The sequence below is a fragment of the Prionailurus viverrinus genome, chromosome A2 (assembly GCF_022837055.1).
Source record: "Prionailurus viverrinus isolate Anna chromosome A2, UM_Priviv_1.0, whole genome shotgun sequence".
Classification (NCBI taxonomy): Eukaryota; Metazoa; Chordata; class Mammalia; order Carnivora; family Felidae; genus Prionailurus; species Prionailurus viverrinus.
The window spans coordinates 166,323,217-166,348,940 of NC_062562.1; the positions used below are offsets into that span (position 1 = coordinate 166,323,217).

The 25,724-nt window shown below is 44.2% G+C and overlaps 1 protein-coding gene across 1 annotated transcript in view; it reads left to right on the top strand.

Moving 5' to 3' along the window:
• The window catches only part of DPP6 (dipeptidyl peptidase like 6), a 713,986-nt gene that overhangs the window by 339,858 nt on the left and 348,404 nt on the right, over positions 1-25,724 (top strand). The window contains exon 2 of the mRNA XM_047850332.1: positions 8,489-8,603. Within this exon, the coding sequence (XP_047706288.1) occupies positions 8,489-8,603 (115 nt within the window). The remainder of the gene's footprint in view (positions 1-8,488; positions 8,604-25,724) is intronic.

Sequence of the window (25,724 nt, forward strand, 5' to 3'; positions counted from 1 at the left end):
AACCGCAGGTACAGGGCTGACAGCTGCCTCAGTGACGGGCGGCAAAGTGCCGTGCCCTCAGGCGGTCGCACAGAGTCACGTTATGCAAAATAGTCAACCTCGGAGGCTTCCAAATTCAGAGGAGGAAAGGAGAGCGGATTCCAGATAGGTCCATGAGGCAAATACAGAATGGTTGGTGGACAGCCCCAGAGAACCTGAGTTGTGAGACACGGAGGAGGTGTCTCACAGGTGTGAGCAGGAGGGGTGTTAAAGGCAAGGTGGGGGGGGGCACCCGAGAGTGCGTGTGGCAGAATTGGGGGGGGGATACCATCTCCTTTCCCGTAAGATAATGGCGATTCTTAATTAACTGCCCGACCTCAGCAGTGGGGCCTGTCAACCAGATTTAATTTCTAATTAGTGAAATCAGTAGAAGTTTTTGAAGGGTAAGAGTCCATCTGTCACCACCAGCGCCGCCCCCCTCACCCCCCACAGCCTTGGTTGCTCCTGTCTTTCCGAAATGGCTGCTCAGCCCGCCCCAGCCCTGCAGTCAAGAGCAGAGTCACTGACAGGGAGTCAGCATCAATCAGTACCCTGTGGCCACAGCCCTCAGCCACCTCTTACACTCACAACTAGGAAAAGCATCACGAGGACTTAGGAGACACCGCACAGCAGTCCCAGAGGAGGGGAGTGTCTCAGGGAGCAGGAGGACTGTCCCTGCTCAGGATCCAGGGAGCTTTGCTGGACAGGGAGCTCTGTTCTGCCCCTTCAGACGCTGGCTGGCGTCTTCGACTCTGGCCGACACCGTGAAGTCCGATGAGCTGCTGCTTCGTGTGTATCCTCTGGAAACATTTTAAACCATCAATTACCTAAACGTGGATCGAGTTATATCCCAAGGAAGGCCTTTTTCAGTTTTGGGAGCTGGAAACCGTCTTCTCTTCTTAATATACTTCGGAAAGCTGCCTGGGTGAAGAGGAGATTGATTGGCTCAAAGACGGACTATTGTGAGAAAAATAATTGAATTCGCTTCCTTCCTCCCTAGTGAGTGGGCCATCTGGTCGACCCCTCCGCCTTTAGCAAAGGGAAATAAAGTGCACGGTTGCCAGCTGTCCCCAGCAAGGCTGGCAGGGCCGGGACCTCCACTGTCCCTGCAGTCCCTGCTCTCCTGCGACCACCCTGGTTGCTCCCGCGCCCGCAGCTTCCCACGCTGATCTCCCACGGTCACGGGGCTCCTTTAGGGAGAGACCTTAGTGTGCGGCAGAAACCGTCTTCTCCCCCCACTTCAGCCAGAAGGGGGGCTCCTTCTGTCTCACTAGCTGTGTGTGGCCGTACCTACGTTGTAGAAAACAAACATGCCTCAAGGTCCACCTGAAACATTCAAGGTGGGTGTTTGCCACGTGGGGATGTGTGCTTTGTCGCAGAGTGAGGTGGCTGCAACCCAGCTCACCCTCCTCCGGGCATCCAATGGAAGATAAAATGCCGCTTTGCCGTCTTTGGGGGAAGTGGCCAAAAGGGATGTGATTCCTCTGCGTTTCCTTTCTTCATACAGTATTGGAAATTTGGCGTGCTTTTGGGTTCTTCCCCCATTTGTCAATCAAGTGGCACGGAAGCATCATCTGGTAGTGACTGGCAATAGATAGTAAGGCAAAACCTTACGTGTCTATACATTGCATAAATCATAGTATGCCGCCACACACATTTGCATGTAGTCCCAACACTCACGCCCTGGATTCCCTTTGTCTTCCACCCACCCCTTCGTTGCTTTTTTTCCACCCGGGCAGCTTTCAGTTTCTCTAACTTCTAAAGGATCACCTCAGCGTCTTCATGTGAATCTCTGCTCCTTATCATGAGGCATAGGGTGTGATAAAGTCAGCGAGGGGAATGCGGTGGGAGAGGGGGAGCTCAGGACAAGATAAGGTGGGTCAGGTGTGGACACAGACGGGCAGGGCCTGGTGGCTCAGGTGGCCCAGCTTAATCCGTCCACAGAACACGGTGGGTCTTCAATTATCATCTTAATCTGTACGTCTCCCATTTCAGTTGTACAACTGGCACGTAAAATATCAAACTCGAATCACAGATTATGAAGATAATAACGTTCTGAAACCATGAATTGTAGATTTGAGAAAAACCAAACAACCCAGGAAAAGGTTGAGTTTATTTCTCGTTCATTTGGTTGGGTTTGTTTGTTTTCTTTTTGCCTGAGTTAAGAACAAATGCGAGCACCAATTATATCACTAGGGACAAGGCAATTGCCAACTCTAGATGTCAGTTTGCATTACGTCTGTTAAGACCGACTGCTATTTATGGCATCGTCAGTGGAGCTGGGCTTGTATTAATGCCTTGCTTTCCACATCAATCGACAATGGCTTTTCTGCCAGAGGTGCCAGCAAATAATAAAGTTACTTCTTCTAAAGGCATTCGGGCATCCGTTCTTTCATTTAGCACACAGTCCTGGAACGCTGTGGTGTCCCACGTTCTATACCAGGCATCAGGAACGCGAGCACACCAAGGCAATGCGGGAACACGAGCACACCAAGGCAAGGCAAGGCAAGCTTAAGTAGCTTGCTGCCTGGTGATGGCACGGGAATTAAGTACATCATTGAATAGTGCAGTAATGTTACCAAAGAGCATTTACAAAGAGTCACGGTTGTGTCCAGATGGAAGAATGATGAACTGTGCCTGGGAAACTAAGCATGGCTTCCCAAAATGTCAGAGATGTGCAGCTGAACAACAGAGATTTGTGTCTCATGGTTCTGGAGACTGGACATCCAAGCTCAAGGTGCTGTAGTGTCTTACGAGGCCTTTCTCTTTAGACCTTTCATGGCGCCTTCCTGCTGTGTCTTCACATGGTCTTTCTTCGCAAATGGGTACAGAGAGAGAAGGCAAGCTCTCTGGTATCTCTTCTTATAAGGACACTAATCCTGTCCTGAGGGCTGCACCTTCCTGACCTCATGTAACCCTCCTTGCCTCCCAGAGGCTCTCTGTCCACATACCATCACACTGGGGGTGGGGGGGTAGAGGTTCCACATGTGAATTTAGGAGGGACGCAGCTCAGCCCATAACAGCCTGATGTCCTTCCTTCCTCCCAGCTGCACTTCTTGGAGTTTCTGTTCAAATGTCACTTTATTAGGAAATCTCTCTGACGACCTTATATACAAACAGCTTACAAGGCACTCTCCCTCCAACTCCCTTATCCTGCTTTTTTCTTCTCTTACTGGGTTTATGTGTTCATTGTTTGTGCCTCATCCCTGCACTAGAGAACAAGAGAGGAAATACGGAAAAATGAAAGCCATTCAGCTTGCTGGGTTGATGACAGTGTAGTCTGTTTTGTTCACCGCTGTGCCCAACATTCTCAGGGCAGGGATGGCAGAGTAAGACCTGGGTAAACATGTGTTGGATGGACAGATGGATGGATGGGCAGATGGATGGATGGACGGATAAATGGGTGGACAAATGGATGGGGTGGGTGGGTGGGTGGATGGATGGATGGATGGATGGATGGATGGATGGGTGGATGGACGAATGGATGGATGGGTGGGTGGGTGGATGGATGGATGGATGGATGGGTGGATGGATGGGTGGGTGGATGGACGAATGGATGGATGGGTGGGTGGGTGGATGGACAGATGGATGGATGGGTGGGTGGGTGGATGGATTGCTGGAAGCCGAACTATCCCAGCCTGAGTGGCAAAGCCCAGGCTGTGGACGGATTGGTGACTGCAAGGCAGCCCTCTGACAGGGAAGCTTCTTGTACTCCTGCTTTTAGGTAATTTGGCCTTAAAAGTACCTCGGGTATTGTCTGTTGGGGAATTGCCCTCGGCAGGCCCCCTGGGAAAAGAACCATTAGGGAAGAAAATAAGGTTCCACAAGAAATTGTGCAGCCTTACGTTTAGCCCTTGCCATCCCCTGTGGAGACTCCTCTACTTGCAGGAAGGATGGCCTCATACCTTTGCCAGCAAAGAGGGCCTGTATAGGAGAGACATATGGATTTGAAAGCCCCACTCCGGTAACTAAGGAGTGTATCTCTGGGCACAGGTGACTTCAACCCCTAGGCCCACCTGGCCCCCGAGAGGCATTCCAGATGATGACTGAACCTAGTTTGTTAAGCTACAGAATGGTTCATTGGTTCCTAGGTGCATTGTCTCTCTGAGAATGTATGAGGCATGGGTTTCTAAGGCCTTTTCAGCCCCTTTCTGACACCTCAGACTGAGGCAAACACATTGTTCTTCTGGCCTCATGTGGTTAGGAGGTCATGTCCCTGTCACTGTTCCATTTGAGATATTGAGAAATGGAGGGCCTTTCACGAGAACAGCAAATCAAATGCTTTGTAGATTATAGATAAACGCAGATGCATAATGGAATAATGTAAGAAATTAATCTATAATCAAAGGGTATGTGGGAAAGTTAGGGGGAAATCACCATATTATTTCTTAAAGGTCGTTTATACATAGGAACATTTTCAAAATTAGATGATGTTAGAAAAACATAGATGACGTATGCTACAAGGAAATCACTAGCATATATAATGTCACATTTACTACAATAAATCGGCCAGTTCAACACACTGCTATTGTCTGTATCCATTTTTATTTTAGTTTTAGTTTATTTTAGTTTTTTATTTTCCAGTTTTTTATTTTAGTTTTATTTTATTTTCACCGATGCCGTTCTTCCTTCAGGAACCCCTGGTTGCTAGAGCTTGTCTTTGGCAATGGATGGATGAATGGACAGACGGATGGGATGGATGGATGGGTGGATGGGTGGATGGACGGATGGATGGATGGATGGGTGGGTGGATGGATGGATGAATGGATAGACGGATGGGATGGTTGGATGGGTAGGTGGCTGGCTGGCTGGCTGGATGGATGGATGGATGGATGGATGGGTAGGTGGGTAGATGGATGGATAGATGGGTGGGTGGGTGGGTGGATGGATGGATTGATGGACATATGGACAGATGGATGGATGGGTAGACGGATGGATGGATGGATGGATGGATGGATGGATGGATAGATGGACTGATAGAAACTTTGTTCACCTTGTTACACCAAATGGTTAATTGTTAATATGCTCTTCCATTTTACTGGATCTCTGAGATATGCATGTGGTGGTACCAAGCAGAACAGGGAATGTATTATAGTCTCATTTTCACCATTCTAGGCAAAAATGTATAATTCTGCTGAGAAATACACTACTGAAGCTTAACATTTCAGGGGATAATTTATTAACTTCTCTTGTCCTTCATGGGAAGCAGGGTCAGCTCTACTCAAATTTTCAATAAGTCAGCTCCTGCAAGTTAAGATGAGGAAGTCAGTTGAATCTGGGGAGCTAAATGAGACGTTCAAGGAAGCGCATATTAATCTGCATTCTAACTCAAAAACTGTCTCTATATTCTGATTACACCCAAGTAGAAATTAAATGTGCTTATAGACCATGACTAGAAAGGAAAATGGGGAAAATGAACATTTCTGTTCTCTTGGATTAGCAAGATTATTCATGATTTGTTTCCTCCTTAATTTGTTTCCTATTATTATTATTGTTACAGTATTTTTTATGTAAGTTAAAAAAAGTTACTGTACTGTGAAAAGCGAGATTTGGCAAATGAAAATGGAATTTAATAAAGAATGTCTCCTTTCCTGTGGGTAAAATTTCTCTGCTTTTTTCAGTGTGTAAGAATGATGCCTGGAAGGCAATATGGTGCACCTGTCTTTAAGAAATGATGTAGTGATCCAGAATCATTTCACTTGAGTGAGCTATGCTGTCAATGCCTGTTTGGTTATCTACTGTCCATTCTCCCATTCAATAATATATACTAAGTTGGTTTTCTGTGAAAAATATTTTCTTAGTCCAGTGAACATGCAGGAATCAGAGCCTTTGCCCCTTTCCAGAAGTCTCTTGACTCCCATTCATTTTCCACCCAGAGGAGCAACTTCACAGCTTTGCATCTTTCTTTTCCATCCTATATGTGTTCATAGGACTTTTACTGTATTGAGCATTTTTAAGACCATTTATTTCCACCTTCCTTTCTGGGGGAGTGGACCTCCAGGATCCCTGTTAGGTGTTCACCATCTTGCTCACTTCTTGGTAAAGCCACCCATTCTGTTGTTAGGCAATATTAGTGCTTGGGAATTTTGAAATTGTACTGAAACAATTTCTACCTTCCAGAGCTATACAGAATAAGTCTCCTCTCTCTTGCATGTGACAGTTCCAGTGAAGACTCTAGGTATTTGGCTTTTGAGACTGAACATTCTTTCAAGCCTACTTCCCGTGACATGTTTTGCAAACATTTCCATCCTCTGGTCATCTTGGCAGACACTCTCTATTTCATCTGTGACCCCATCTAGCCTAGACCTGGATATCCCATTGGGGATGCGTTTGGGCTAGGAAGGGGCCCACTGAGTCCCAGAAGGGCTTCTGTCACTGCAACATGGGTTCAAGTGCACTTCTGCTACACTACTAGCTGGTCAAGAAATTGACACAAAGCAAAAGTCTTAGTCTTCTTTCTGCCTATGAACTTTGACCAGTGCATCTAATAGATGTGTTTAAAACAGATTTTAGAATTCTGGAGTAGTATTAAAAACAAGATTTGAAAGAGATCAATTATCTGACCTCATGAAGACAATAACATTTTGTCATTCTGGATCTTGAATAGGATTTGGTCTTGACTATTCTAGTATTCTGGTTTGATGATTACCCTGGGATTTCATCTGGGCAGTGTTCAGGGCACCTGGGTGGCTCAGTCGGTTGAGCGTCCGACTTCGGTTCAGGTCATGATTTCGCAGTTCATGAGTTCAAGCCCTGTGTTGGGCTCTGTGCTGACAGCTCAGAGCCTGGAGCCAGCTTCAGATTCTTTGTTCCTTCTGTCTCTACCCATCCCCCACTTGTACTCTATCTCTCTCTGTCTCTCAAAAATAAATAAATAAATGCAAAACAAAATTAAAAAAAAATGGAAATCTGAGCAGTGTTCAAGGGTGTGTGAGAGATTATGTACACTACATTGGTAGAATGAATAGTACTGCTTCAAGATTTATGCTTTTCACAGATTTGGAGAATTTTCAAATTTTCCTTGTAAACTTGGGCAAAGTGAAAAGCTGTGGAATCAGCAAAATCTGATCACTTGTCTTTGTTATTGGCTACTGATTTTCTCACATAGAAAACCTATCCAATAAGAAATGAGAGCAACTCAGTACAACTTTTCATCATTTTTAAGTGCTAAAAAGCCACTACTTAATAGATCGGTTCTAGATAGCAAATAAGATGGGTGGAAATTTCTAAACAACTATGAAACTCTTTCTTGCTAAGACCATAATGGCCCTCATAATTTTTCTTAATTTGATAACCTATAGGGCCAAAATTGAATATTTGCATTCCAAATAATTAATTATTTGCCATCCTACATTTGGTATTACCTTTATTTCAACTTGTAAAAATGTGCTACATTCTAACGAACCTTCAGTTTTGGAGGAAGTTGTATTCGGGTATTGTGTTCTCTACTTTTTGAGACCATCTCTATTCTACTTCATCTTGACCTGGCGTTAATATGAGTTATAATCATGGGGACCTTTATAAGAAAGAAGATTTTGTGATCTGTGTATGGGCAGAAAGAGCAGTAGATCATTTGCAGTGTGACCATATGTCTTTATTTGTCCTGGGGAGGTTCAGGTGCTCTTGTATAATTAATGATAATTATCAATATAAACTCACATTTATTAATTATAGATATTAACTCCTTTGTCTTTCAAAGGATCTCTACTTGGAATGTAAATTACATGACCATCCTGATTTGAAAGCAACTGAAAGCTTGGTCTCAGCAGCCAGTATGCCTGGTTAATTTCCTAGATCTGTCTAACCTTTAGCACACTTTAGCAATGTCTCCCGATTCTTCCTCCTGTCCGAACCCTGGTTCCCTGGAGGGACTAAAATCTAGAATAGGTATAAGTGAGTTACCCAGTGAAGAGACCTGGGGAATCTCGAAGCCTTGTATGAGATGCTATAGAAGGAAGAAAAGGCTCATGATAGTGAGCAGTGTGTAGAGTTTAATTAAATGTGGCACGCAGTAGGTGCTGAATAAATATTTGAGTCTGGTAACCGTGTGGATCTAAATGAAAAGGAAAATGAGAGAGGAGTTGGAGCTGGAGTACTAATCATATTGGGTTTGACTCAGTGGGGGTTAGTAGGTTGGCTAGAGTGCAGAGATGTGCCCCAGTTCCTGTGTGCTGTAGGACCTAGTGTGCTTGGTGGAGAGACATTAAGTTCACAGAAATGCTGTAAATGTAATATAATACCACATTCATTCTTGAGATAAGGTTTTGCCGAGGTACAGGGATGAGAGCAGGAAGCAGAAGGGTGGAAAAAAGAACTAATCATAACTTCAGGGATGAGGATGTGCCTCATTGGCTGTTTTGTGTCTCAGTGGAATTTAAATGGATTTAAATGGAATTTAAATGGAATGTATGTATTAGGTTGATTTCATGTTTTCACTCACTGGATTTCTCTTTTCTGTTGTTGTTTTCAGGAGCTGGTGGGGAGTAATCCTCCACAAAGAAATTGGAAGGGAATAGCGATTGCACTCCTTGTGATTCTGGTCATCTGCTCCTTGATTGTCACCTCGGTCATACTGCTGACACCAGGTACTTATATTTGTTCTTGGAAAAGCAAGTCACTGTAAGGGAGAAAGTGCATAGTTTTGCTTTGCAAATTTTTTCTAAGTAACTACCTATTACATAATTTATTTTTCCCAGGTTCTAATTCTCATTGTGTCATTTTGTTAAATGATGCAATATGTTTCAATGAAAAAATCCATTTTGGATGCTTTGAATTTATTTATATAATTGTTGACTAGGTAGAAATACTTGGCATATATTAAAATTCATAATTCTTATTCATGCTTCTTGAGCTTAAAGACAGTGACATTATAAATGTAGTCATTCTATAAATCTCATGGAATTCATGGCTACTATATCAAGGATGAATGTTAAAAATTATTAAAACGACGTATGTTGGGGCGCCTGGGTGGCTTGGTCGGTTAAGCGTCCGACTTCGGCTCAGGTCATGATCTCACGACCCGTGAGTTCGAACCCCGCGTCGGGCTCTGTGCTGACCGCTCAGGGCCTGCAGCCTGTTTCAGATTCTGTGTCTCCCTCTCTCTCTGCCCCTCCCCTGTTCATGCTCTGTCTCTCTCTGTCTCAAAAACAAATAAACGTTGAGAAAAAAATTAAAAAAAAAAACCGACGTATGTTAAGTGTGAACTAAGAACCAAGTTACTTATTTGGTACTATTCACGAAATAACAAAAGTAGAAGAAAGAGTCTGAACTCTCTCAGGAAGGAAAAAAACACACAAAAATCTGTAGCAAAAACCTACCACAAAAATGTGCATACACCTGCCCCAATGAATGTCTCAAAAATAAGGGCTGTGGGAGCTTGGAGGAGAGAGAGATCTTTTGTGAGGAAGTTCAGGAAGAAGGCGATATTTGAAGAGGGTGGTAATGAAGGGTGAGGTTCAGGAAGGAAGGAAGACTTTCTCTGTAAGGTAACCACACGGTAGTTATAGGAAACCACGTGGCCACATTCTCATTGTCATATCAGCTTCCTAGTTGTGAGAACAAAAACCACAGCTCTAATCCTCAACAAATAAACTGCACAAGTATTAGGCCTTAAGGTGGGAAGAGAAGTAGATACATTGAAATGTAGAAATGAATAGATAGGCAGATAGATAGATAGGTAGATAGATAACATTTACATTGTTGCAAGAAGCGCAAGTAAACTACCATGTACCTTTAAACCATGCCAAATCTTAAATGAAAACCATAAAGTAATCTGTACCCTGAAACCAAAACTAGGTAAAGATACCACAGGAAAATTATAACCAATGCCCCTTATGAATACAGATGTAAAAGTCTCAATAGAATTCTAGCCAACTGAATCCAGCCCCATAGAAAAAGGAGTGTATACCATCCCCAAATGTGATTTATCCCAGGAAGGAAAATTTGATTTAATGTATGCAAATCAGCGCAATACATACATATTAATAGAATAAAGGGGGAGGGAATCCACATGATTGCCTCAGTAGATACAGAGCAGGCATCTGACAAAGTCCAAAATCCTCTCATAGAAAAACATTCAACAAGCTAGTAAAAAGAAACTTCCTCAACCTGATGAAGACCATGTATGAAAAACCCACAGCTAATATCATGCCTAATGGTGAAAGACTGAAAGCCTTTCCTTAAGATCAGGAACAGACAGGATGTTCAGTCTCCCCATTCCTACTGAATGTTGTAGTGGAGATTCTAGCCAAGGTAATGCAAGTGGAAAAGAAATCCAAATAGGAAAGAAGTGAACTATCTCCATTCACAGAGGACATGAATTTGTGTATAGAAAATCTTAAGAGGCTCCTGGGTGGCTCAATCAGTTAAATGTCTGACTCTTGATTTCGGCTCAGGTCATGATCCCATGGTTGGTGAGTTTAAGCCCCACATCGGGTTCTGCACTGACAGCACAGAGCCCGCTTGGAATTCTCTCTCTCCCTCTCTCTTGGCCCTCCCTGGCTTGCTGTCTCTATCTTTCTCTCTCTCTCTGTCTCTCTCTCTGTCTCTCAAAAACGCTAATTAATTAATTAAAAAAAAAAAAAAGAAAATGGTTCCAGCTGCAATCATTTCAAAAAGAATAAAATACTTCGGAATAGGTTTAACAAAAGATGTACAGGCTTGTGCACTGAAAATGGGAAAACATAAGTGAAAGAAACTAAAGAAAACCTAAGTAAATGGAAAGATACCCAATGTTTATGGATTAAAAGATCTAATATTGGTAACATGGCAATACTTCCCAAATAGATTTATAGATTCAATCAGATCTTTATCAAAATCCCAATTGCCTTTACTGGAGAAATAGACAAGCTGATTCTAAAATTCATATGAAAATGCAAGGGATTCAGAATGGCCAAAACAACCTTGAAAAAGAACAGCTAAGGTATTTTTACTTCCTGATTTTAAAACTTACTCTAAAGCTACAATAATGAAAACATTGTGATAGCAGCATAAGTGTAGACATATAGACTAATGGAATAGAATTGAGGGCTCAGAAATAAACCCATACATCTACGGTCAACTGATTTTTGACAAAGGTGCCAAGATCATTCGATGGAGAAAGAATAGTCTTTTCAACCCATAATGTTTGCAGAACTATGGGGCACCTGGGTGGTTCAGTCAGTTGAGCGTCCAACTTCAGCTCAGGTCATGATCTCGTGGTTCTTGACTTCGAGCCCCACGCTGGGCTCTGTGCTGACAGCTCGGAGCCTGGAAACCCACTTCGGATTCTGTGTCTCCCTCTCTCTCTCCCCTCCCCTGCTCACATTCTGTCTCTCTCTCTCTCTCAAAAAATGAATAGACTTTTAAAAAATTAAAAAAAATAATAATGCTTGCAAAACTGAATATCCACATGCAAAGAGCAAAGTTGGAGCCCTGCCTCACACCACATACAAAAATCAACTCAGTGTGGATCAACAACCTAATATAAGAGCTGAAACTATAAAATTATTTGAAAACTTTTTAATGTTGTTATTTATTTTTGAGAGAGACACAGAGAGACAGTGCTACTAGGGGAGGGGCAGAGAGAGAGGGAGACACAGAATCTGAAGCAGGCTCCAGGCTCCAAGCTGGAAAGTATAAAATTCTTGAGGAAAACTTGGGAGCATATTTTTATAAACTTGGATTTATGACACCAAAAGCATAAGCAGCCAAAGAAAAAAATAGGTATATTGGACTTCGTCAAACTTAAAAATGTTTGACATCAGTAGACACTATGAAGAAAGTGAAAAGACAGCCCATAGAATGTGAGAAAATATTTGCAAGTCATATGTTCAGTAAAGGTCTAACGTCCAGATTATATAAAGAATCATTATAACTCAAAACAAAAGAGAAATAATTTAATCAAAAACAACCAGAGGATTTCAAAAACATTTATCCAGAGAAATATAAATGGCCAATAAGTATAAAAAATGATGCTCAGTGGGACACCTGGGAGGCTCAGTCGGTTGAGCAACTGACTTCGGCTCAGGTCATGATCTCACGGTTTGTGAGTTCGAGCCCCACATCAGGCTCTGTGCTGACAGCTCAGAGCCTGGAGCCTGCTTCGGATTCTGTGTCTCACTTTCTCTCTCTGCCCTTCTGATGCTCATGCTCTGTCTCTCTCTGTCAAAAGTAAATAAATATTTTAAAAAGTTAAAAAAAAAAAGATGCTCAACATCGTTAGTCATCAAGGAAATGCAAATCAGACTCACAGTATACCACTTTATACCCACTAGGATGGCTATAAAAAGAAAAAAAAAAGGAAAATAACAGGTATTGCTAAGGATGTGGAAAAATTGGAAACTTCAATTCAAAGTAGGAATGTGAAATTGTGTAGACTCTGTGGAAAACTGGTAGTTCCTCAAAAAGTTAAACATAGAGTTAGTGTATGACTGACTGAGTGATTCCATTCCCAGGAGTGTACCCAAGAAAACTGAAAGCATATGTTCATATAGAAACTTTCACATGGGTGTCCATAGCACCAGTATCCCTAAAAGCCAAAAGGGTGGAAACAACCCAGTGTTCATCACCTAATGAATAGATAAACAAGTATGGACAAATGTGATATGTCCATACAGTGGAATATTATTCAGCCATAAAGAATGACTTACTGATGTATGCTACAACATGGGCAAAACTTGAAGACATTATGCTAAGTGAAAGAAGTTAGACACAAAAGGCCCCATATTGTGTGATACCAGAATGGGCGAATCCATAGAAGTAGAGGTAGATTAGTGGTTTGCCAGGGGCTGAGGCTGGAGACAGTAAGAAGTAACTGCTAAAAAGTGTCAAATTTCTTTTTTTTTTAATGATAGATTTTTAGAGAAGTTTCCTAACTGAGAGGAAACCATACAGATTTCCCCATATACCCTCTGTCCCCGCACGTGGATAGCCCCCTTAGTTCTCAGCATCCCTACCAGATGGTACATTTGATACAATTGATGAGCCCACACGGATGCATCATGGGATTTCTTTTGGGGGTGATGCAAATATTCTGGAATTTGATAGTGGTGATGGACTCACAATTCTGTTCATACATTAAAAACTACTGAGCCGTGGGGCGCCTGGGTGGCTCCGTCGGTTAAGCGTCCGACTTCGTCTCAGGTCACAGTCTCGCGGTCCGTGAGCTCGAGCCCCGCGTCGGGCTCTGGGCTGATGGCTCAGAGCCTGGAGCCTGCTTCTGATTCTGTGTCTCCCTCTCTCTCTGCCCCTCCCCCGTTCATGCTCTATCTCTCTCTGTCTCAAAAATAAATAAAACGTTAAAAAAAATTTTAAAAAACTACAGAGCCGCACACATCAAAAAGCAGAACTTTATAGTAAGTGAATTTTATCTCACTTGAGCTGTTCATTGAAATGATGGTGGAAAAATTATTTAAAAAACACTGGTGTCCTGTGGCCACATAAATACTAAAGTACCATGAAAACTTGCCTACCATTGAAGAGGTTCAGGTAGCAATTCCGGAAAGGAGAGTGTTGCTCTCTCCTCGAACGTGCTTTATGGGCACACCAGAGTTGCCTGGGGCACCAGGACTCAGGATTCAATATGGTGCATCTGATTGATCAGGAAAAAGTTGATTCAATCACTGAAATCTGAGTAAGGAGAGGGTTAGTAAAGACAACAGCCCTCGTTCTGTTTTGTGATTGGCTGATGATGATTCACCTTAGCTGGGGACTTCAGCAACCACATATTTTTAGTTCTTGTGGAGGAAATCAGGTCTCTCTGAGCATTTGTGGAGGGCGTATTCATGCCTTTGCTTTTCCTTGAGCAGAACTGTCCTTTATGTGAGAAAATGATTATTGAGCAGCTGATTCTGTGGTGGCCCAGCCCTGGCTTTGGGACTTAGAAAGCAGCAGTGTTTTGGGTAGTTTCAATTGCATCTGCCCTCCTAAGGCACACACGAGTGTTCACGTCACCCAGAGTCTAAGGGCTCCTGCAATCGTCACTTCAGAGTGAAATACCAGGGCGGCCTGGAGCTCCTTTCTCACCAATGGTCCAGCCACGAGGCTGGGTGGTAAATGTCCTGACTGAATAAGTTACGAACCGGTCCTGGAAGCCTTCTCTCCTTGCGCCCATGCAATGCCACATGGAGGACTGTCCCTCAGTCTTCTCCGCTGCACAGGGCAGGGTGTCCCCTTCTCTCAAATGCAGCCGCTGACCCTGAGCGTCGTTGACATTCAGCTTTTGTGCATCGGCAATAGAGACCAGCGTCACTGTAAACTGTTACCTCTTTGCACGCTGGAGGCCAGTTGTCAGGGGCAACAACAATGAGCGAGAGGCATCTGCTGGTGGGGAGGCTGTAGTGAATCCCCGAATTCCAGAAAAGGCTTTGAAGAGCAGAATTTCTTTTATTCTTCTGTCGAAGTAACAATGTGGTGAAGCCCGGACTAACCCTTTGGTTCTCTTGGGCTTCCATAGCTAGCATGTCTTTTTCCAAGTCGTGGTGCTCAGGGATTGTGTGTTCTGTGGTTAGGATGATCAGCCATGCCCGTTCAATAGCATCCTGTTCCCTTCTGTCACGGGCTTTGTGCATCCACTGTCCTGGGCTGCAGCACTGGCTTTTGTGTTGACTGTCAAAATTCCGTCAAGTGGAAGAGAATGTCAAATCCCTTGACCTGTCCCTATCTCCGGAGCTTTCTCAAACTCACGAACACACAGAGCATCCTCGCGTTAACCAATGGTGCGTGCTCACTGGTCAGACACTAACGATTCCCCTCTTGGGGGCTGAGAGCATTGAGCTCACTGCTGGGTAAAATGGGAGGAAGGAAGACACAATTGCTCCTCATGAGAGCTTAGCGTCCACTGAAAAAGACAGAAGGAATGCCCATCAGGAGAACGCCCCAGTAGTGCAATCCGGAAGCAAAAACAGAACAGAAATCCTGGGCAGGGCTTGGGTAAGGCCAGTTGAATTGTGCCTATCACTGAGTCATTGACCTAGAAGACTGTGCACACAATTAAGTGCAGCAGTGGCTTCCGGTGGGTGAGGGACGAAGTGTAGTCTTGACGAGAGGAGAGTCCTCGTGATGATAACACCCTGCACATGTTTGGGTCATCTTGGGTGTGTTCCCACCCAGCCTTGCCTCCATTTTGGTAGACTTACTTAGAAATTGCAGTATGTACTTAAAAAAATAAATAACCTTTTTCATGGACTACTCGTTTCTAGTCTTCTGGTTTGTTGAAACTCAGATTACAGCACTTGCTTTCTACCTGCCCCCCAAATCCATTCTGAACTCACTGGACTTAGCCTTTTGGTAGAAATGTTCCCACGTACACGTGGGTCCCCTTTCCAGCGTGGTAGGAGGAGTCGCGGTGGAGGCCGTGTTCTGGCCCAGGATCTTGAAGGGGCTCCTGGTAATCATTCTGAATGACAAGTACCTTGTTCTGTAGTGCAGGCTAATTACCACCAGTTATACACAATTTATGTTTTAAAAATCAAATTAAAAGTGTTTAAGGCAATCTTACTTCCAAAGGGACGAGCCAAATGAGAATGTGTCCTTTTCAATTTTGTCATTCATTTCTCCCTTGCTAGCCTGTGCTCTTTTCTAAATTCCTCTTTGGCGTAATAGGCTCAAAGTTCCCTTTTTGTTTACGTTTTATTTTCAGATATTAAATATGTGTCTACGCTAGGTCACACAAGGTGTATGCCTTTTTTGGTAGCTACACATCTTGCATTCCGATGACAAAGACTCTGACATTCTGCAATGCCACCGTTACTGTTGTGGGAGCTGAAAAATTCAGCAGGATCACGTTGGCATTAAAAGAGCCCAGGGGCACCTGGGTGGCGCAGTCGGCTAAGCGTCCGACTTCAGCCAGGTCACAATCTCGCGGTCCGGGAGTTCGAGCCCCGCGTCGGGCTCTGGGCTGACGGCTCAGAGCCCAGAGCCTGTTTCCGATTCTGTGTCTCCCTCTCTCTCTGCCCCTCCCCCGTTCATGCTCTGTCTCTCTCTGTCCCAAAAATAAATAAACGTTGAAAAAAAAAATTTAAAAAAAAAAAAAAAAAAAAAAGCCCAGACATTTGACCTTACAGATTTTCACATTGGAGAATGCGGACAATAGTTTCTGATGGAAAACACCAGAACGCTTTCAGGTGGCGTGTAACTGAAAAGCCTTGGGTATTTGAAAGTCACAGTGATGGTAGACTTTGGGCTGAGGCCAAACAGAGGTTATCAGAATATGAGACTCACTAGTCTTTTCGGCGGGAGCATAACATAGAGAGGGTTTTTGTGGAGTTGAAATTTCGTGGTTTACATCCAATGTGTGTAACTGCTTTGCTAACCCTCAGCTTATCTTTTTTTAGTTTTCAATTGGACCCACTAGGCTTTACTGAGAGGGAGTGAAATCTAGCAAATTGGCCATCACGGCTCACAATTGGAATCTCCTATAGGACAGAGTAGGTTTGGGCAAGTCAGACACTCGTCATGTGTTCTGAATGTATACCAGAGTCAAAATAAGATGAAATGACTTTGTGTGGAAAAAAAACTATATTCAGATTAACATTTGAGAGAGCCCCTCCGCTTCAGCGTTGTAGCTGCTAGGTAACAAAAGTTCTGTAATAAAATTTCCACCGAATTTTAAAACTGGATTTTTTTTAGGGCACTTTTGGATTCACAGCAAAACTCAGAGCAAGTACAGATTTTCCCAGAGCCCCTCTGCCCCCAGGCCTGCACATCCTGCCCCATTACCAACATCCCCACCGACTGTACATTTTTACAGTTGATGAGCCTGCACTGACCCATCATTATCACTCAAAGTTCATAGTTTACGTTAATGTGACTCTTGGTGTTATGCGTTCCATGGACTTGGACAGATGTTTCTCCCATGACAGTGTCATACAAAAGAGTTGCCTTGCCCTAAAAATCCTCCGACGTCTGTCTTTTCATCCTTCCCTCCCCCATAACCCCTGGCAATGATCTTTTTACAGACTCTGTGGTTTTGCTTTTCCAGGATGTCATATAGTCGGAACCATATGGGATGAAACCGTCCTTTACTTGGAAGTATGCTTTTAAGGTTCTCCCCTGTCTCTTCATGGCTTGACAGCTCATTTCTTTGTAGTAAATAATATTCCATTTTCTGGATGCATCACAAACTAATTATCCATTCACCTGCTGAAGGACATTTTAGTTGCTTCCACGTGTTGGAGTTATGAACAGGGCCGCTGTAAACATTCAGGTGCCGATTTTTATGTATGTGGACATACCTTTGCCACCCCGTGTGGGTGAACACCAAAGAGTATGATTGCTGGCCTGTATGGTACAGGTATCTTTCGTTTTGTAAGAAACTGCCAGACTGTCTTCCAAAGAGGCCGCCCCATTTGGTGTCATCAGTGTCCTGGATTTGGGCCTTTCTGATAGGTGTGTAGTGTGTGAAAGCTTATCTTTTTAAAAATTCTGGAACAATTGATTTTTAAACATTTATTTATGTATTTAAATTTTTTTTAACGTTTAGTTTTGAGAGAGAGAGAGAGAGAGAGAGAGAGAGAGAGAGAGAGAAACAGAGTGCAAGCAGGGGAGGGGCAGAGAGAGAGGGAGACACAGAATCGGAAACAGGTTCCAGGCTCTGAGCCGAGCTGTCCGCGCAGAACCCGATGTGGGGCTTGAACCCATGAATCGCGAGATCATGACCTGAGCCAAAGTCGGATACTTAAATGAGCCACCCAGGTGCCCCTTAAATGTTTATTTAAAATACATTTACAATATTATATTGTTTAATGAATTTTCAAACTGAACAGCCTCCTGTAGCCAGTATCCAGAATGTAACCAGCATCCCAAAAGCCCCCGCTCATGCTTTCTCATCACTAATCCTCCCAAAGGATTGGGAAATCCTCCCAATTTCTAACATCATAGAAGGGTTTTGCATGCTCTTATAAGTTTTGAATTTACAATATTAAAATAATCGTTTAGGATGTATTCTTTTACAACTGGTTCCTTTGTTCAGTATAATGTTTGTGAGACTCATCATTGTATTTTAAGATGGATTGATGCTCAATTTTTCATCTATACATAATCTATATATAATCCCTCCAACAATCACAAAGTAGCTTAACAATAATTTAATAACTAATGTATGTATCATAACAAGTAACATACATCTTATTGTTTCTTATGGTTTGTTATAGAAATAGGTGGTCCGGGGGTGCCCGGGTGGCTCAGGTGGTTAAGTGTCCAACTTCAGCTCAGGTCGTGATCTCACGGTTTGTAGGTTTGAACCCCACATCAGTCTCTGTGCTGACAGCTTGGAGTCTGGAGCCTGCTTTGGATTCTGTGTCTCCCTCTCTCTCTGTTCCTCCCCTGCTTGCTTGCTCTCTCTCTCTCTCTCTCTCTCTCTCTCTCAAAAACAAAAATTAAAAAAAAAATAGGTAGTTTGGTCATGTCTTCTAGGCATTTTCTTTCCTTTTTTTTAAGTGTATTTATTTATTTTGAGAGAAAGAAAGAGAACACCAGAAGAAGTAGAGAGAGAAGGGAGAGAGAATCCCAAGCAGGCTTCGCACTGTCCGCACAGAGCCCAGTGTGGGGCTTGAACTCACAAACCATGAGATCAAAACATGAGCCAAAATCAAGAGTCAGATGCTTAACCAACTGAGCCACTCAGGCGCCCCATCCAGGCATTTTCTCTTTTCTCCTTCCTGTATTCAACTCATCCCCCAAATCCAGTCGTGTCAGAGCTCATCTGTTGTGTGTGACTACGACCAAGTGTCCTGTCATAGGACACCCAAGTTATGTGATCTAGTATCCTTCACTCGCACTTGGGCATCTGTAGTTCTGTTTCTAGATTCCTCTGTGTCTGTTCGCACCCACCTGCCAGCTGGCTGATTGGGAGAACAGTGTCTGCTCTGCTCATGAAATAGATACTTGTTTTTGCTGCTGCTGCTGTGCTGCTGACCTTTCGGATTAAAGATAATCTGTTAATGTCAAGTGAAACTAAGTTCTCTACTGGGATAGTGCAGATAATGTTTATTATGACAGTCCCGAGTATAGGAGAGATCGGGGAGGACAGGAAGCATTCGTGGAAGATTTTTTGGAAGATGGGGAACTTGAAAGACGGGGACAATAGAAATGATGGTAATCTAAGAAGGGAGGTCCCCACGAGCCATAATAAGCCTGCCGGGCATCTCTCTGGACAGAGGGTGTCTGGCTTGGAAGCCATGGAGGGACATAAGGAATGTCAAGAGTTAGGCTGAAGGGGTGGGGTGGTGGCAAATTGGGAGGGTCTGGAAGTCCAGGCTCTGGATTTGTGATTATACTCTAACGGCTTCTGTCATCTGTAACAACTTATACGTTGTACCTGTTTTCAGAATCTGATAAAACCATAAGTTATCTTATCATTGGGAAAGGGTGTATAGGTACTCATAAACATTTGGATGCACCACAGGAAGCTCATGTACCAGGCCAGCCCGTCCATGGGCCACGTTGGGATCAGCCTGAGCGTTTATCCAGAACCCAGAAGTTACAGTGTATCTGAGTACTTCTGTCCCCAACAGAATATCTAACTAAAATAATTCAAACCGTAGGTATTGTACTGTTTCATAGAAGAGGTCTAGGAATGGCCAGTCCCAGGATGGCTCCCTGGCTCAGAGATCTCTGCTGCTAGTGTGAGCGTGCACAGCGGCTTCTCACAACACGTCTCCTACCATCACAGGAAAGAAGGGAAAATCCCAGAACGTGCCTCATGCACTTCTGTCTTTTTCTGCAACCATCCAGGAGACAGCTTAGTTGCCATAAGTGTATTACATCGCCTTTGGCCTCCCTTAGCTGGAAGAGGTTTGAGGAAGCAAGTATTCCTAAGACCTGGAAGGATACAGTGGTTCTGGGAAGGCAGACCCTTGTCTGCCACAACAGGACCCACTGACTTATGAAATATTTGACGAATGCAGTCTGCATCCCTTGAACTTGAACAGTGAGTTTGAACCATTCTTTAAAGGGAAACAAATCTGGGGTGCCCGGGTGGCTTAGTCGGTTAAGCGTCTGACTTCGGCTCAGGTCATGATCTCACAGTTTGTGGGTTCGAGCCCCACATCAGGCTCTGTGCTGTCAGCTCAGAGCCTGGAGCCTGCTTCGGATTCTGTGTCTCTGTCTCTCTCTGCCCCTCCCCCACTTGTGCTCTGTCTCTCAAAAATAAATAAATGTAAAAAAAAATTTTTTTAATGGAAACAAATCTTAAAAGAGGGCGTTCTGACAGATTCTTATAAAAGAGCGAAGTCATTTACACTGCTACTAACCTTATAGTTAGTGGCAGGGTTCCGAAATCCTGAGAAGTAGGTCCCTGGGAGAATCTTAACAGCCTCTACTTTGACTTTTCATCATCAGTTCTAGGATTGTGAAGTGCATCTTGCTTATTTATTGAATCCTTGCACTAAAGACCCATTTATCTTTAGCAGCAGATTATTATTCACGCTTGTGTTAAAACTCTAAGGCAAATGTGCCTGCACATTTATCCATAAATGGGCACTTTTCTAAGCATTGCTACATTTTGCATCCTATTTTAAAGGCACGGTTGCATACAAACAATGAAAAGGATAAGTCTTATCCTGGCACTCTGGTTTTCTCTAGTCTGTTGCCTGGTTTGGATGAGAGCCTCTTGGTAAATTTCAGGTGAATTTGGGGAGCCTTCAGGACCATCTGTTACAAGGGACTGGCTAGTCTAGGAGTTGCTATTTTAGGGAAGACTCTGGCCAGCCAGGAACCAAAGGCAGCAATTTAGGAATCTTAAGTCGAGTTACCAGGTCCAGGTTAGGAACACAGACATAGATAGTAGAATAAAATCAGGGAACCGGAGACAAATTGCCCACAACGAAGCAGGCATTTCAGAGGACCCAGGAGGATTGAGTTCCAGGCTGCAGTGGCCTGCCTTCTCTCTGAGGCAGAACTCTTGACCTTAAACCCTGTTTGAACGAATGCTGTTTCTCACTTCACCAAAACCAGCACATACATGTGTGTATATATAGGCTTTCTCAGATGGCTATTTCATATTCCTCAAGTTCCAGATTATTTGTAAATTAATTCTGTGCTTTTAGGTAAGGTATCAGAATTACCAGGAATTAGGTTAAGAGGTAGTTTCCAGAGCCTCAGATGAATCAGTCTTTTTCTCCCTTGCTTTGTCCTTATCTATCCTCTTTTTATGTCTTTTTTAAAAAATTCAGTAAATGTCTGATTATCGTATTTTCAGAGGATGCCTTCTGAAGTAGTGGGTTAGCTGGAAGTGCAGAAAAGGTCTTGAGGGATCTGGTAGGTGAGACAAAGGCTCCCTGAAGGTCCGGTGTGTGTCCTAATCCCTGGAAGCTGGGAACGTTACCTTATATGGCAGAAAGGGTGCAGAGGTGGTTACATTAGGCATCCTGAGATGAGGGGGGCGGGGTTTCCTCCATTGTCCACAGGTCCTAAATGTAACCACATGTATCTGTGTGAGAAGGAGGCAGAGAGGATTTGACACAGACAGAGAGGAGACAGCAGCGGGACCAGGGAGGCGGGGACTGCAGTGATGTGGTCAGGAGGCGGGGAGCGCCCACAGTCACCAGCAGAGTCAGAGAAGAGATGCGCCCCCAGAGCCCCGCACAAGTGTGCCCTGCCACCAGGCACCTTGCTTTGGGCCCAGGGACACTGACTGCAGACTTCTGGCCTCCACAGCAGAGAAAGAACAGTCGTCCGCTGTGCTGTGCCACCACATGCGTGGTGCTTTGTTACAGCAGCCACGGGAAAGTGACACAAAGGGAAATAGATGCTTTTGCCAGTCTTGCAGTGGCCGTGGCTTACAGGCAGGCACCGTGGAGGGTAAGAGCGAGGAGGAGGTGTGCTGGACCCTCGGGGGGCCACAGTGGTGGTGACCCCCTTCCCCCGGTTCAAGGAGAATCCTGCCCGCCTCCCCACCTCTCCTGACAACTCCTCTCAGCTTCAGACTTCGGTTCTGTATCCTCTCTGCCACCAGAGAAGGAACTGAAATGCATTCACATCTGGGGACCTATATTGCAGTTTTTAAAATGTAGACAGGAAAGGACAACACCCATCCCCTGCGTTGGCTTAACTGATGTCTATTATCTTACTTACATGCATGACACAGATGCGAGTTCCACTTACAGCTCCCGTAAAATTGACAGGAGCCAAGTTAAATACAGATCAATCAGCGAAGCCAATAAAATTCAAGTAGCCAAACTATATTCCGTGTGGCAGGTGATGAGGATTTCTGGAATAGCGTGCCTCCAAATGTGTCTATGGCATTTTGCTCCTGGGACATGGGCCCTTGGGGTCCCCCAACTGTCCTCTAGCCGCACCGGTGAGGGCTCGCTCCAGCCACCGTCTCTCTGTCGGGAGCACTGCACATCTTTGCTCACAGGGCAAACTGTACCGCCATCTGGGAAGGTTAAATTAGCCGGCCGTGGGGTTGGTGCATCGTGAAGACGCACGCCAGCGCCGACGCTGGGTTCAGGTGTGAGTGGATGCTTATGATCAGATTGTGACTTCATTAATGATTAAGAAAAAATGGACGGTGGAGAAGCTAGTAAATGCTCAACCGAAATCAAACTAATAATAATACTCTTTTTTGGACTCTCAATTCTACAACCAGTCTCTAGAGACCGTTCATTACATTTTACCAATTCGGATTTTAGTGTTTCTGATGTTTATTCCTGTGATTCTTTTTTTTAAGTATATGTATTTTGTTTTTTTGAGAGAGAGAGAGAGAAAGAGAGAGAGAGAACGAGCAGGGGAGGGGCAGAGAGAGAGAGAGAGAAGGAGGGAGAGAACCCCAAGCAGGCTTCGCACTCACAGCACAGAGCCCAACGCGGGGCTTGAACTCACAAACTGTGAGATCATGCCCTGAGCTGAAACCAAGAGTCAGACACTCAACCGACTGAGCCACCCCGACACCCTATTCCTGTGATTCTTGGTTGTGTGCTTATCTATCTATATTGACAGATGACTCCTGGTAAAGTGAAGAATGTCGCTCACTTACGTGCCTCCCGCCTCCTCTCTTCACTCTGTTGTGAGACCTTTGAGGTTATTTTTAAGTCCTTTATAAGGTTCTTTCATAAATTCATATGAAAACGTCTTTCTGGGGGCGCCTGGGTGGCTCAGTCGGTTAAGCGGCTGACTTCGGCTCAGGTAATGATCTCGTGGTCCGTGGGTTCGAGCCCCACATCGGGCTCTGTGCTGACAGCTCAGAGCCTGGAGCCTGTTTCAGATTCTGTGTCTCCCTCTCTCTGACCGTCCCCCATTCATGCTCTGTCTCTCTCTGTCTCAAAAATAAATAAATGTTAAAAAAAATTTTTTTTAAAGAAAACGTCTTTCTGTATATGTGTCTTATTCCTCTGACCTTAAGTGGAATGTCTTGACCTCTCACTGGCTGAGCTGGGGAAGTTTGCACACCTGACCACCCCCTCCCCGGCCACCCGGGCTCCTCCTGTTCTTCCTCTCAGCTTTGGGCAATGTTTGCAGCCTCCTTTCTCACGTTACTAAATCTCCCACCAAACAATAACAAGTTTATTGGAAAATGGAACACTCACCGAAAACATCCACGGTTTGTCTGGAGGCATTCAGGCCAAGTGAGCTCTCATTCCTCCAAACCCATCAGTAGCTACAATTTACCTTACTGCTACTTGGACCTTGACTTTCTTAAACAAGCCAGTTTCTTGGCAATTCTAATGGATTATTTCTATTTGAAAGGAACAAGTAAAACTCTTCTTATTGAAGACAAAATGAATGCCTATATAGGATGTGCTCGTCAAACAAACGGGTCGGTTTAGAAAGGTTGCAGAATGGGGCACCTGGGTGGCTCAGTGGGTTGAGCGTCTGACTCTTGGTTTCAGCTCAGGTCACAATCTCATGGTTCATGGGTTCAAGCCCTTCGTCAGGTTCTGTGCTGACAGTGTGGAGCCTGTTTGGGATTCTCTCTTTCTCCCTTTCTCTCTGCCCCTCCCACATGCATTCTCTCCCTCCCTCCCTCCCTCTCCCTTTCCCTCTTTCTCTCTCTCAAAATAAGTGAATAAACTTTTTAAAAAAGAAAGAAAGGGTACAGAATACCAGATCTATAAATGTTGTGTTTTTGTGTACTAGCAAAAAAAGTTGGAAGTTAAAATTTTGAAAATATCAGTTGTGTTAGCAGGCTCAGGCTGGCATAATAAAGTACCACACACCAAGTGGCTTAAACAACAGAAATTTATTTTCTCATAGTTCTCGAGTCTTTAAGCCCAAGACCAAATGCCAGCAGAGTTGGTTTCTAGGGAGACCTCTCTTTCTGGCTGGCAGAATTTCTCACTGTATCTCACATTGCTTTTTGTCTGCATACAGAGAGACAGAGAGAGAGAGAGAGGGAGGGAGAGAGACCTCTGCTGTCTCTTCCCCTTTCCTTACAAGGATTCTGGTCCTGTTGAAATAGAGCCCCATCTTTATGCTCTCATCTAACTTTAGTGACTCTTTTGGGGCTCTATCTCCAGGTATAGTCACATTGGGGGTTAAGCCTTCAGCATATGAATGGGAGAGGGGTGCCATTCAGTCCATAACCAGTACTCATGGATATCGTTAGGGACCATTATTTAGCGTATACAGTCTGACCTCCAGCCCTTAAAGATTCACATCCGTCCCACATACAAGGCACGTTCTCTCCACCCTAAGGTCTGCAGAAGTCCCATGCTTACAGCATCAACACAAGTTCCAAAGTCTCATCAGCTCCAAAGTCCCAAATATCATCATCCAAGCCACCTCAACGAGTTACGCTAAGACTCCGGGCGTGATCCATACTGCAATCTGTAGACATGTTCCCTGGTTCAAATTTCATCGTTCTAAGTTGTTGATCGTGAAGCATGACTACATTTCTTCCTTCATTATGATAAGCATCCCAAGCGAGTAGGAGTATCATCTCCAGTAGATAGCATCGATCGCACTTCTTTGCAAGAGAAGGAAAAGTCTAACCGGAACTGTTGATTCCAGCATCTACTAGTGCCCGACACAGAGCACCTGCTCAGCTAACGTGCTGGCTGCTTGTGTTTTCGTAGTCTTTTCCTTGTCCTAAGCAGCTGTCCACATTGGGTTCGTCAGTAATGAAACAAGCAGCAGGAATTTGCCGTGAAGCAAAAGCTGTATCATTGGAACTTGGGAGGTAATGGCTCAGAGTTTGAAACACGGACGGGATTCCCTCACGTTCTTCCGATGTGTGTGTGAAAGCAAACAACTATTATCTTCTATAGAAATGACATGCACGTGTTCACAGTGACTTATTCTAAACACCCAGGGTACTTTGACTCTGTGCTCAGGTTGAGATCTGCCTCCTCCGAGGAGCTGTGTCCGGCCGTCCACAGTCTTTGTCTCCTTGGAGTTTGAAAACCCTACACTCGACACCTGCCACATCACACGTCGCCGTGGGCCGTTGTGCTTCTTGTTGTTCTGATGTGGAGGCTACGTTTTTTCAATGAAGGAAATACGTCCATAAGAATGGCTTTGTAAACTTTTCCTTTATTTATGGAATTTTTTTTTAACCTGGAGAACATAGTGTTTTCTCATTAGCATTACCTGCCTGAGGTTTTCTGTATTTTATAATTTAATTAGCATCCCGCATCTGGAATAGGTATACATAAGCCGGAATCTGTGAATAATGTCAGTGTTCACATTTCCCTGCAAATGTGGTTAATGCAGCTTGGCTAACTCCCCACCCATCTTCGGAGAAGCCGTGTAACCACTCAGTAGCTCAGGTCTGCCTTCTGTAACAT